At 37.3% G+C, this 10,893-nt stretch overlaps 2 protein-coding genes across 2 annotated transcripts; both read left to right on the top strand.

Annotated features, from left to right (window-relative positions):
* The first annotated feature begins 2,096 nt into the window (after positions 1–2,096).
* LOC120263233 lies at positions 2,097–7,985 on the top strand. Its single transcript, XM_039271104.1, has 7 exons — positions 2,097–2,299; positions 2,426–2,464; positions 2,614–2,652; positions 2,723–2,761; positions 3,184–3,297; positions 5,476–7,569; positions 7,698–7,985. Exons 1-6 carry the CDS (start codon positions 2,097–2,099, stop codon positions 5,489–5,491), a joined length of 450 nt encoding a protein of 149 aa, XP_039127038.1. The 3' UTR covers positions 5,492–7,569; positions 7,698–7,985.
* Positions 6,692–9,680, top strand: LOC120263234. Its single transcript, XM_039271105.1, has 4 exons — positions 6,692–6,852; positions 6,947–7,464; positions 8,648–9,276; positions 9,345–9,680. Exons 1-4 carry the CDS (start codon positions 6,692–6,694, stop codon positions 9,462–9,464), a joined length of 1,428 nt encoding a protein of 475 aa, XP_039127039.1. The 3' UTR covers positions 9,465–9,680.
* The last annotated feature ends 1,213 nt before the right edge of the window (positions 9,681–10,893 follow it).

The raw sequence follows: 10,893 nt of genomic DNA on the forward strand, positions 1-10,893 counted from the left end.
AAGTCGACCCTCATTCGTCTATTAAGATTTCGGTTTGACTCACCAAGTATCTGTACCTTGGAATGCTCACGGCGGTTGTATAACATGCGCATCAACTTGAACCTGCACAACGTAGAACACAACACGTTAAAAAAGGTTAAGCAAACACATTGATAAAAACGTCTATTAATCAATGTGTCATGGTCTGACTTAAGTGAAGATCCTGAGAGTTAAATACAGAAAATAATATTTGTACACTGACGAAAAGTTTTTAAAAGGTGAGAACAATTCTCAAGTGATAAATATCAACCCCGTCTTGAAGGATGTTTCATGATCTTCCTCCTCTGAAGAATCCTCCGCAATCAAGCAATAAGTGAAAACTTTCTTTTCTCGCCCAAGTCGAAATGCCCGCTTAATTGCTTGCCCGTCATCCACCGCTGGAGAATCCTCCACATTCAGGCAATTATGCGAGAATTTTGACTTGGCCAAGAAAAGATAGTTTAACTTGTTGCGTGATTACGACTGATTGATTCTCAAGATGAGGAGGATCATGAGACATCCTTTAAGATAGAGATGATCTTCAAATTTTGGTCTAACTCCAGCGAATATCATAGATAAGAAACAGAGGAGGAGGACGATGACGACGACGAGGAGGGGTTGTCCAGGGGAAGGGTTCTTCCTTCTCATTTATGGTGTGAAGTCCACAAGCCGGTTGACGCTTCAGATTCGACAAAAAAAGAGATACGCACGGTGGACCGAGCTTGACTGATCACGACGAACGGGTCTTCCGATATTTTTGTTAAAATTTAGAAAATTTAATGCCATCATTAATTCTTCTACACAGGATACCATAAACTTGTTATCTGCCACATGCCAACACTTCAGTTCAAACGAAAAAAATCAATATTTTACGCAGAGACTTTAAGAGTTTACACGTTAGGTCAATATTTAAACGTTAATATGAATAGTTAAACAGATAAAGACAAATTTAAACGGAGACAACAATTCTTAAACAAATATGTAATATATTTAAACATAGAATAGCATAGTTAAACAATATTTAACATATACAACTAGATAAACATAAACGAGAAGAACTTTACAACGAAATGAAATCGTTTTTAGTAGGATTCGACAATGGCACATCGTCTGTCTCGACAACAAGATCGACTACAGCTCATTTGAAGATGGAGTGCACTTGACAAATCCGCTGGAAGCCAACTTCATTTTTTGTTGGACAAACCGATTTATATCTCTCGGGTATGATAAACTTCACCCTGACTCGTTTTCTGAAACAGATTTACATCTATCAATAGCACAAAAACTCTCCATAATAAACATGCATTGTTTATAAATTCTGTTACTCCCTCCCTCCAATAGAATGGTCAAAGTGATAGCAACGAGGAAATTCTCACCGTATTATGAAACCGGCAGAACTGAAATCGAACAAACCAAATGAGGAGAAGAACAAGAAGATGTAATGCAACTTCTAAACATTGTCTAACAGAAAGCAAGCAGAAAGCAAGCAGAAAGCCCAACATAAAGGTTGGACATGATGTGATTGGACGCTTTTTTTCCCACCATTTTCAAGGGCAAAACTGAGATTTCACAACATGGACCCATTTGAAGTGAACGGTAGGGGGTAAAAGGGAAGTTAAACAATAACAAAAGGGTTGTCCGAGGTTTGCCAAACTTGGAGGGGCTGTTTGGGAATATTTGAAATTCACGAGGAGTAAACAGTAATTTTCCCTATAATTTTTGGTTTATGATGTAATATATACTAAGAAATTTAGACATTTTTAAATAATTTTAATTTTGTATGTCACTTTTAATCGTTAAAAACTTATTAGTACTCCTTTCGTTTATTTAAATTATTAGTACTCTCTTTTTTTTTTCATAAATTCATATTTTTTTATTTTTATTTTCTAATATAAAAAAATAATTTTTTAAATTTTTTTAAATATTTTATTTATTGTTTTAAATTAAAAATGAAAAAAATAAAAAATAATAAATTATTAATAATTAATTTTTTATAAAATTTTATGAAATAATTAAAATTTTCAATTAAGGAGCATAAATTTTATATATATATATATATAATACGGTAATATAGTGAAATGAATGAATCACACATCAGCTTCTTCACGTCGTTGTTTCCATTCCCAAGAAGCACAGCTTGGAGGGCTTCCTCGATCGCTGGTGGCCATGGCGAGGCGAGAGATCGAGATCCCACTCTCTCGATTCTTCGTTGTCAAGCTCACCAGCGGCTCCCTGATGGTCTCCTCTGCGTTGATCTTCCGCCATTGAAGAAGAACCCTAGGTATCTTCTCATCTTTGCATGGTGTGGAGTTTTTTTAAATCCAAGTTTCTTGTTTGTTGTTTGGATTTTTGTGCTGCTTACCTTCTTGATTCTTTTTTCTTGTTTGTTTGGTGTTTTGAAGCACAGGTGCACGACCCTGTTTCCGCTATTCGAGATGAACCCGAGGTCTCTTCTCACCCTTTGCACTGTTTGGAAATTTTTTTATTCCATTTTCTTGTTTGATGTTTTGATTCCTGTGTTGTTTGCCTTCCTTCTTGTTGATTCTTTTCTTTTCTTTTCTTTTTTTTTTTCTTGTTTGGTAATTTGGAGTGCAGGTGCACGATCCTGTTTCCTCTGTTCAAGAAGAACTCTAGGTCTCTTCTCACTCTTTGCACGGTGTGGAGTTTTTAATTCTATTTTCTTGTTTGGTGTTTTGAAGCACAGGTTCACGATCCTGTTTTGGCTATTCAAGAAGAACCCTAGGTATATACTATCTTCTCACTCTTTGCCCGGTTTGGAGTTTTCTATTCTATTTTCTTGTTTGGTGCTTTGATTTTTGTGTTGTTTGCCTGCCTTCTTGTTGATTCTTTTTTCTTATTTGGTGTTTTGAAGCACTGGTGCATGATTAGGTCACGTCTCACTCTTTGCATGGCGTGGAGTTTTTTTTAATTCTATTTTCTTGTTTGGTGTTTTGATGCACAAGTGCTCGATCAAAACTCTTTCTCCTGTCTTTTCAACCTTTCTAATCTTTGAAAATTTCAAACCGTGCCATCTTGGTAACGAGATCGGACATGACTGGAAAATTTCTTTACTCATAAATCTTCATTGCCATTTCCCAGATCATCTGGATCATCGGCTTCCACCCACCAGCACTGACTCACTCGGGCTATTTAACCCTGCCACAGGTTCGAAAATCCCCTTCGGACAAAGTGGAAGCGGTCCAAGCGGACGATAACTCTTCATCCTTTGCTGGTCCAAGAATCTAAGCTGTTGGAATTGGGACCATGTCAACAGAACAGGTAGAAGAATTGGAACTTACCATCATTTCTCCATTCTTTGATTTGAAATAAGCGTTTTCTTGATTTTTAAATTCTCCTTTTTAGTACTATCGCCTTTCATTTTAGGAAAGGATATAAACCTACAAAGAACATCAAGCTATTAGTAAAGACTGTCAAAGTCATGTTTGTTTCAAAGACGCATGTTCAATCTGTAGCCAATTATGATTTCTTGTCCAGGACTTTATTGGTAATTTTGCCCATGATCTTTTGCCAAATAGATTGGTTTTTCCCATACCATGTTCCAATAGAGCATCATTAGATGCGCCAACTGTAGAATTAACTACATATGGTACCGAACTCAGACATCTCGACAACAAACTTCTATTGTTCTATGAAGTCCTGTGGTTAATATCATGATTACCAATGTTGGTACAACCAAATTTTCTCATTCAAAAACATTATCGGACACCTCTCTTCTGTTTTAGTACCTATTAGTGAAAACTGGAGTCTGGAGGTTTTTTGTTTTTATAGGAAATTTTTTGTTTGAATTTTAGTTTTAAGTTATATAAAACGAAAGAATCACTACATAGGTTGAAATTATATATATAAAAAAAAGAATTAATGGGTTATTATCATGGTCAGTAATTATATGAACTTTGAAGAACTTAATGAAGAATTTTACTATTAACAGATTGTTTTCAAACTTAATTGTGAATGTAAAATATTTAATAATTTCTGAAAAATTTAAACATTTTATGAAATTTTTGGCATTTGTTTTTCCTCTTTTATAACTTCAATTTCATAAATAACCCCAATACTTCTATGGTTTCCGTTTATGCAAACAATCTCTCTAAGGAGACATGGAAGGTTTCCAAGTGGTCGGGCAATATGGATGATGGAAGAGCAAGAAAGGCTAGACTAAATTTTTGCAATTACTTTGTTGTTATGAAATAAATCACCGTTAGTCGTCTTTCGTTATATTTGGATTGAAGCAAACTAGCCTGTTCTAACATAAATTATGAGTTGATTCTAATGAACCCCAAACCAAGTAAGGGTCTTAATAATGGGTGGGATATAACAAGAATAGTTACTATAGGCATGAAAACTAAAGCTGAAAGGTGATATTAGGCTCATCCATGTGTCTGTACATTTGTATAATCAAAGATTAATGCCTTATAATTGGTGTTAATCTGCTTCAAAATTACTTTTGTTTTGATGAAGTGTTTTATTTTAGCTTATTATAGCTTGCAAGTAGCTTTTTTATGTAACTTATATTGTGAGTTGATTCTAATTAACTCCAATCCAAGCAAAGCTCTTAACAATGGATTGGATATAACATGAATAGTTACTTGAAATAGGCATGAAAGCTCAAGATAGAAGGTGATATTTGGCTCATCCAAGGTTTGTATTGTTCTGTCATGTCTTATTTTATATTAAGAAAAAGCATTCAGAATTAAATATTAAAGCTAGCATATTACTACTTTTTAAAAGAACTCAACCGTGTCCTATTACAGTTTGCTTGTCCGAAGAACATGTAAAAACTTGAGACCCAAAAAAAAAAGAACATGCCAATACAAGAATTTTGTACTTATAGGTTCTTACTTTGCTTTTTTCCTTGTAATTTTTTATTTTACTGTTAGGTCTAACTCTCCCACAGATAAATACAACAAGTGCTATTCAAACTGATGCAACCATTAATCAAGGCAACAAGTTTGCCTCAAGCTTTTTTTAATTGAATTGAGTAACTTTGAAGTTGTTTTTGCTAGGTATGTGACACTTCAATTTGTCTTCAGTGTTTAGTGGATGGAAATCTTTAGTTCGCATTTTAGCTTAGTGGATTTGTTAATTGAGGAACACATTCTTTTAGTTGGAACTAATGTTAATATTTCTTGAGTAGATGAAGAATTTGTTGAGATTGTATTTTTAATATAATTCTTATTCATTTTGTCTTGCAGAAACTGAGTCTGGGGAACTTCAATAGTAGTGTTGCTGAGAATTAGGTTTGCATTAGTAAATTAAAGAATGACTATCACGGCCATTATTTGAAGGTGTTTTGTACTGCAAACCTCACTATGATCAACTTTTTAAGATGACGGAAAGTTTGGATAAAAGTTTTGAATGTTAGTGAAAATTATCACGGCCATTATTTGACACATTTCAATATTATTGTACTAACAAAATCTCGTATTCTGCTTTTAGGTGCATCAAGGGCTAAGCCTGAGCGAGCGTGGTATGTAACTGTAGCATGAAATTCGTTGATTTTTTTTTAATTTCATTATTTTTATTAGTTCGTTTTATGCTTGCGAACATTTTATGTTAAACAGGTCTATGCTTATTATATGCTTTTTCTTAACTATATATTCAAATTGTGGTTGTTTAAATAAAAAATTTTATTATCTCAATATTTACATTTTAGGCAAATGCTTATTTAGATATATATATATATTTTGAATTAGTCTCCTCTACTAGTAAATTCTGGTTCCGCCACTGGATCCAACTCTACTTCTTCGACACACCAAAGCCTAAGAGGAGAAAGGCCGTGATTTATATAAAGAGCTTGATGAACGGTCATGATCTTATAATGTAAATCCTGTCAATGATATATAGAATCTTTTTTCAAACAGTAATGTGATTTTGTTATTATTAATGTTATTATTCACTATTGAGAATGTCCAAATATCTTATGAATATTCCTGAGATATTTTGTATATTTGGTTAGATGTATTTTTGGTTAGGAGATATTTAGTGAATGTATTTCTGGTCAAGTGCCAGATTTCAGGGGTGATTTGGTAACTTACTATAGTTAGTTAGATAGCAATAGATAGCCTTGATGTATATATATACCGTAAGAGTATTCTTTCAATACATATGAGAGATTTTTCCAATTGTTTCACTTCTTTATGGTACCAGAGCAGGAAAAATACCAAAAACTCTAAATCACGCCATCCTTGTTGAAGTTGCTTAATTGGCCGAAGTATATTGTCACAACAGTATCTCGTCAACAGTAGCAAGATTGATCTTATGGCTTCCGAGAATGGTGCACAAAAGGAAGGCGACTTGTCTCATTCGGATAACCTGGGAATGACAATCACAAACTGTTTATTGAATGAAGGGAATTATGATATGTGGGAGAAGGCAATGACCAATGCCTTGACGGTGAAGAACAATGTTGGGTTCATTGATGGGTCAGTGATGAAGCCTAAGGATGGAACTCCGGAAGCGGTCAATTGGAAGGCTTGCAATTTGATTCTCAAGTCCTGGATTATGAACTTGATTGATGTTTCCATTCAACCGAGTGTGAATTGTCATGAGATGGTGAAAGAACTTTAGGATCTCCAAGATCACTATTCGATGGGTAATGCTCCTCGAGTTCAGCAATTGAGGAGGGAAATTAAGTTCTTTACGATAGCGGGGGATGACCGTTGCATCTTATTATGCCAAGATGAAGACTATATTGGATCAACTGGGTGCTTACTCAAAGGTACCCAAGTGCAACTGTGGAGGATGCACTTGTGGGCAGGCTCGTGAGTATGCATGTGAGCGAGAAGAGGAGAAACTTCATCAATTCTTGATGGGGTTGGAGGAAGCTACTTTCGGGACCACTTGTTCACAAATATTAAACATGGATCCTTTGGCGAACATTAGCAAGGTTTACTCGATGATTATGAAGGAAGAAAGTCACCGTACTAATATCAGACAACAAGAAGAGCATGTCGAGGTGGTGGCGCTTACCACTCAAATGGCAAAACCGAAAGCAACAGCACCACCCACTCACGGATAACAGCAAAGCAGTGGCCAAGGAGAACGACATTGTTCCAATTGCAACCAATGAGGACACGAGGTATCTGATTGTTTTCGAGGTAATCGGATATCCACCATGGTGGATGGGACCACATGGTTGGGAAAATCAGCCAAATCAAAAGAACCAGGCTCTTCCCCGCGGTGGTGCTTTTCCTGGGAACAACAAGAGCCGCAACCAGGGTCGTGTAACAGCCCTTCATACTGTTGGAAGGCCATCCACAACTGGGGATCATTCTGATGGAAACTCCATGACTCTAAATCTGATGGGAGATCAAGTTCAAAGGTTGTTAACTTTCTTGGAACATGAGAATTCCGAATGGCTTTCTAGTAAGGTCTTAGATGAATTCTTTTGGATATTGGATAGCGGTGCTTCGAATAACATGACAGGTGATTTAGCATTTTTGCATGACGTAAAGGAGGTAATTCTAATACAGGTTATATTACCGAATGGAACAACAACGACCGCAACCAAGAAGGGTCGGGTGGCATTATGTGAGAAAATAACATTATTCGATGTTTTATTTGTGCCGAATTTAGCATGCAATTTAATTTCCATACCTCAGTTGACCTTAGAGTTAAATTGTCAAATTTTATTTACAAATCAGTTTTGTGTGATACAGGACCACATCTCGATGATTTCTGATTGGAATGGGTAAAAACATCTTAGAAGGGCCTACAACTTCAGATCAACAAGGTCACATACGGCTTTGAAGATTGGAAATGGAGACTCTCAGTAATTTGGCACCGGCGTATGGGGCATCAAGCAAGTTAACATTTAAATTTTATTCCTAAAGTTGGTCGTTTGCATTTTCAAGAAAATTTCATATGTGATTCTTGTTTTCGGGCAAAACAAACACGTTCCTCTTTTCCATTAAGTAATAAACGTGCTGCGAAATGTTTTGATCTAATCCATTGTGATTTATGGGGTGCTTACCGTCAAGCGTCTAGTTGTGGCGCATATTATTATTTGACTATTATTGATGATTGCAGTCGGTCTGTTTGGGTGTATTTGTTGAAGGAGAAAAGAGAGGCTAGCACATATCTTGTTGATTTTTGTAGACTCGTTGAAACTCAATTCAACAAAATTGTTAAACGCATCCAAAGTGATGATGGTTTGGAATTCGATTCGGGCCCAATGAAGCAGTTTTATAGGGAGCAAGGGATGATTCATGAAACTAGTTGTACAAATACACCTCAATAGAATGGAAAGGGTAGAACGTCGTCACAGAAATATTCTTGAAGTTGCTCATGCATTACGATTTCAAGCAAACTAACCTAAGCACTTTTGGGGGGGAGTGTGTCTTGACGGCCGTCTATTTGATCAATCGAACACCCACTATTAGATTGAAAGGTAAGTCACCATTTGAAATTCTTTTTGGGGTACGCCCATCTTATGATCACATACATGTCTTTGGTTGCCTTTGTTATGCATACTATAAAGAAGGAGATAAATTTGCCTCTAGGAGTCGAAGATGTATTTTCGTTGGATATCCACATGCTAAGAAAGCATGGAAACTATATGATCTAGAGAAACATGTGTTCTTCTATTCTCGAGATGTTTTTCATGAAGGTACATTTCCCTTTGATGAACACACATCCTTGAGATCACCAAAAGTTACATTCATTTCTTGTAGAGTTGGAGGGGACATCAGTGACGATGTGGTGAATGATGAGATTGAAGACGAAGAGGGCACATCTTCGGAGTTAAGGGGTAGTATTCCTTTGGAAACAAATGCACCGAATCTTGAAGGGAATCCTGTTGAGAGTGCAAGTGATTTGAATGGGGCTATTTCAAATGATGGTGGGAAGCTAATATTGGAAGTTGGAAGACATCTCACAGCTATAGAATCTCGGCCAAGACGTGTGACCAAGATGCCGGCAAAGTACGAAGATTATGTTGTATTTTTAGCCACTTTACAACCATCTCGACATGTCAAAAGGAACCATGGGGCTGATAAGTTGGAGTTTAGAAAACCAACAGCAAGTGAAAAGATTCCAGCAAGATCTTGGGAGCAACAAAAATGTCCTCGAGAAAAACTGGACAGAAATCATGAGGATGGAAGTTTTGTGAACTCTGAACATCAAGTTTTTGGGGAATCCTTGAAGGAACGACGACGGCATCAGATTTGCTTAAGTACTGTTCATCATGGCACTACCGACCCCCCTACTCGAAGTCCTCATTTCATGATAGCATCGCAGGTACCCCGTATCCCTTAACTAGTTTTGTGAAGTTTGATAATTTTTCTTTAAGTCATCAAGTGTTTTAGGGAACCATTATCTCAAATGAGGAGCGGAGGAGTTATGATGAGGCCATAAAAACCCTCGATGGCGTGAAGCAATGGCGAAAGAGATTGAGGCACTTTAGGCGAATCGCACCTGGACCTTAGAGAGTTTGCCTATTGGGAAGAAACTAATTGATTGTAGATGGGTCTACAAGGTCAAATACAAATCTGATGGTACCGTGGAACGCTACAAGGCGCGTTTGGTTGCGAAAGGCTTTACTCAAGTGGAGGGCCTCAACTTTCATGAGACATTTGCTCCGGTGGCTAAACTTGTTTCAATTTGAGTTTTCTTGACTGTCGCTGTGGCGCAAGGATGGGACTTATATCAAATGGATGTCAACAACGCATTTTTACATGGAGACTTAGATGAAGAAGTCTATATGAAGCTGCCACCGGGATTACTTGCAGGTCACAAGGGCAAGGTTTGCCGCCTCCGAAAGTCTCTTTATGGTTTACGACAAGCCTCGAGGAATTGGTTTGCAAAGCTCAGAACAGTTCTACAACAATATGGTTTTTATTCAATCATATGCCGGTTATTCATTATTCACTTTTCGCCAAGGTTTTATTTTCTTGGCATTAATTGTGTATGTTGATGACATCATTTTGACAGGCAATGATCGCTAAGCTTGTTTTGTTTTTAAATCATACCTCCACCAATGTTTTAACATCAAGGACCTTGGGAAGCTGAAATATTTTTTGGGGATTAAGGTGGCATGTTCACCAAAAGGGTTATTTCTTTGTCAAAGAAAATACGCCCAAGATATTTTGTCTGAAACAGGATTACTTGGGTGTTATCCAGCCGACATTCCTATGGAGCATGGACATCAGCTAGGACTAGCCGCAGGTGATATAGTCAAAGATGCGATGGCATATCAACGGCTTGTAGGTCGTCTTATCTATCTTACGATTACTAGAGTAGAAATTTCTTATGCCGTACATGTTCTTTCACAATTTGCGCATACACCACGAGAAGAACATTTCAAGGCAGCAAGAAGGGTAGTTCGCTACATTAAAGGTCATCCGGGGCAAGGTATTCTTTTGCGCGCCGATAGTGATCTGAACCTACATGCTTTATGTGATTCGGATTGGGCAAGTTGTCTGATCACACGTCATTCTGTCACAGGTTATCTCACTATGCTGGGTAATTCACCCATTTCTTGGAAAACCAAAAAGCAGAGCACTGTCTCTCGTTCTTCAGTGGAGGCAGAGTATCAGGCGATGGCTGCAGTGACAAGTGAACTTCTTTGGTCGAAGACTCTATTGAGTCCTTCGGAATACAACAATCGAGGTCCATGACTCTATTTTGTGATAGCCAATCCGCTATCCACATCGCTGCAAATCCAGCCTTTCACGAACGCACCAAACACATTGAGATCGATTGCCACTTCGTTCGAGAGCAGGTGCAAGCTGGGGTTGTTGTCATGCGTCATGTCAGAACATATTCTCAACCCGCAGACATATTCACCAAAGCACTTGGGGGTCCATGTTGAAATATTGTCTTCCAAATTTGATTAAGCTAATGGGCCAGCTCATC

Source organism: Dioscorea cayenensis, chromosome 6, assembly GCF_009730915.1.
Source record: "Dioscorea cayenensis subsp. rotundata cultivar TDr96_F1 chromosome 6, TDr96_F1_v2_PseudoChromosome.rev07_lg8_w22 25.fasta, whole genome shotgun sequence".
In the NCBI taxonomy this organism is placed as follows: Eukaryota; Viridiplantae; Streptophyta; class Magnoliopsida; order Dioscoreales; family Dioscoreaceae; genus Dioscorea; species Dioscorea cayenensis.

What these genes read in the sequence shown, in the direction of transcription:
- LOC120263234 (XM_039271105.1), top strand. Translation starts at nt 6,692, where the DNA reads ATGACCGTTGCATCTTATTATGCCAAGATGAAGACTATATTGGATCAA. An exon ending in CTTCATCAATTCTTGATGGG is followed by an intron (nt 6,853 to 6,946) that starts GTTGGAGGAAGC and finishes ATGATTATGAAG; the next exon opens with GAAGAAAGTCACCGTACTAA. An exon ending in TGCTTCGAATAACATGACAG is followed by an intron (nt 7,465 to 8,647) that starts GTGATTTAGCAT and finishes TTTTTCATGAAG; the next exon opens with GTACATTTCCCTTTGATGAA.
- LOC120263233 (XM_039271104.1), top strand. Translation starts at nt 2,097, where the DNA reads ATGAATGAATCACACATCAGCTTCTTCACGTCGTTGTTTCCATTCCCA. An exon ending in CTATTCGAGATGAACCCGAG is followed by an intron (nt 2,465 to 2,613) that starts GTCTCTTCTCAC and finishes TTTGGAGTGCAG; the next exon opens with GTGCACGATCCTGTTTCCTC. An exon ending in CTGTTCAAGAAGAACTCTAG is followed by an intron (nt 2,653 to 2,722) that starts GTCTCTTCTCAC and finishes TTTGAAGCACAG; the next exon opens with GTTCACGATCCTGTTTTGGC.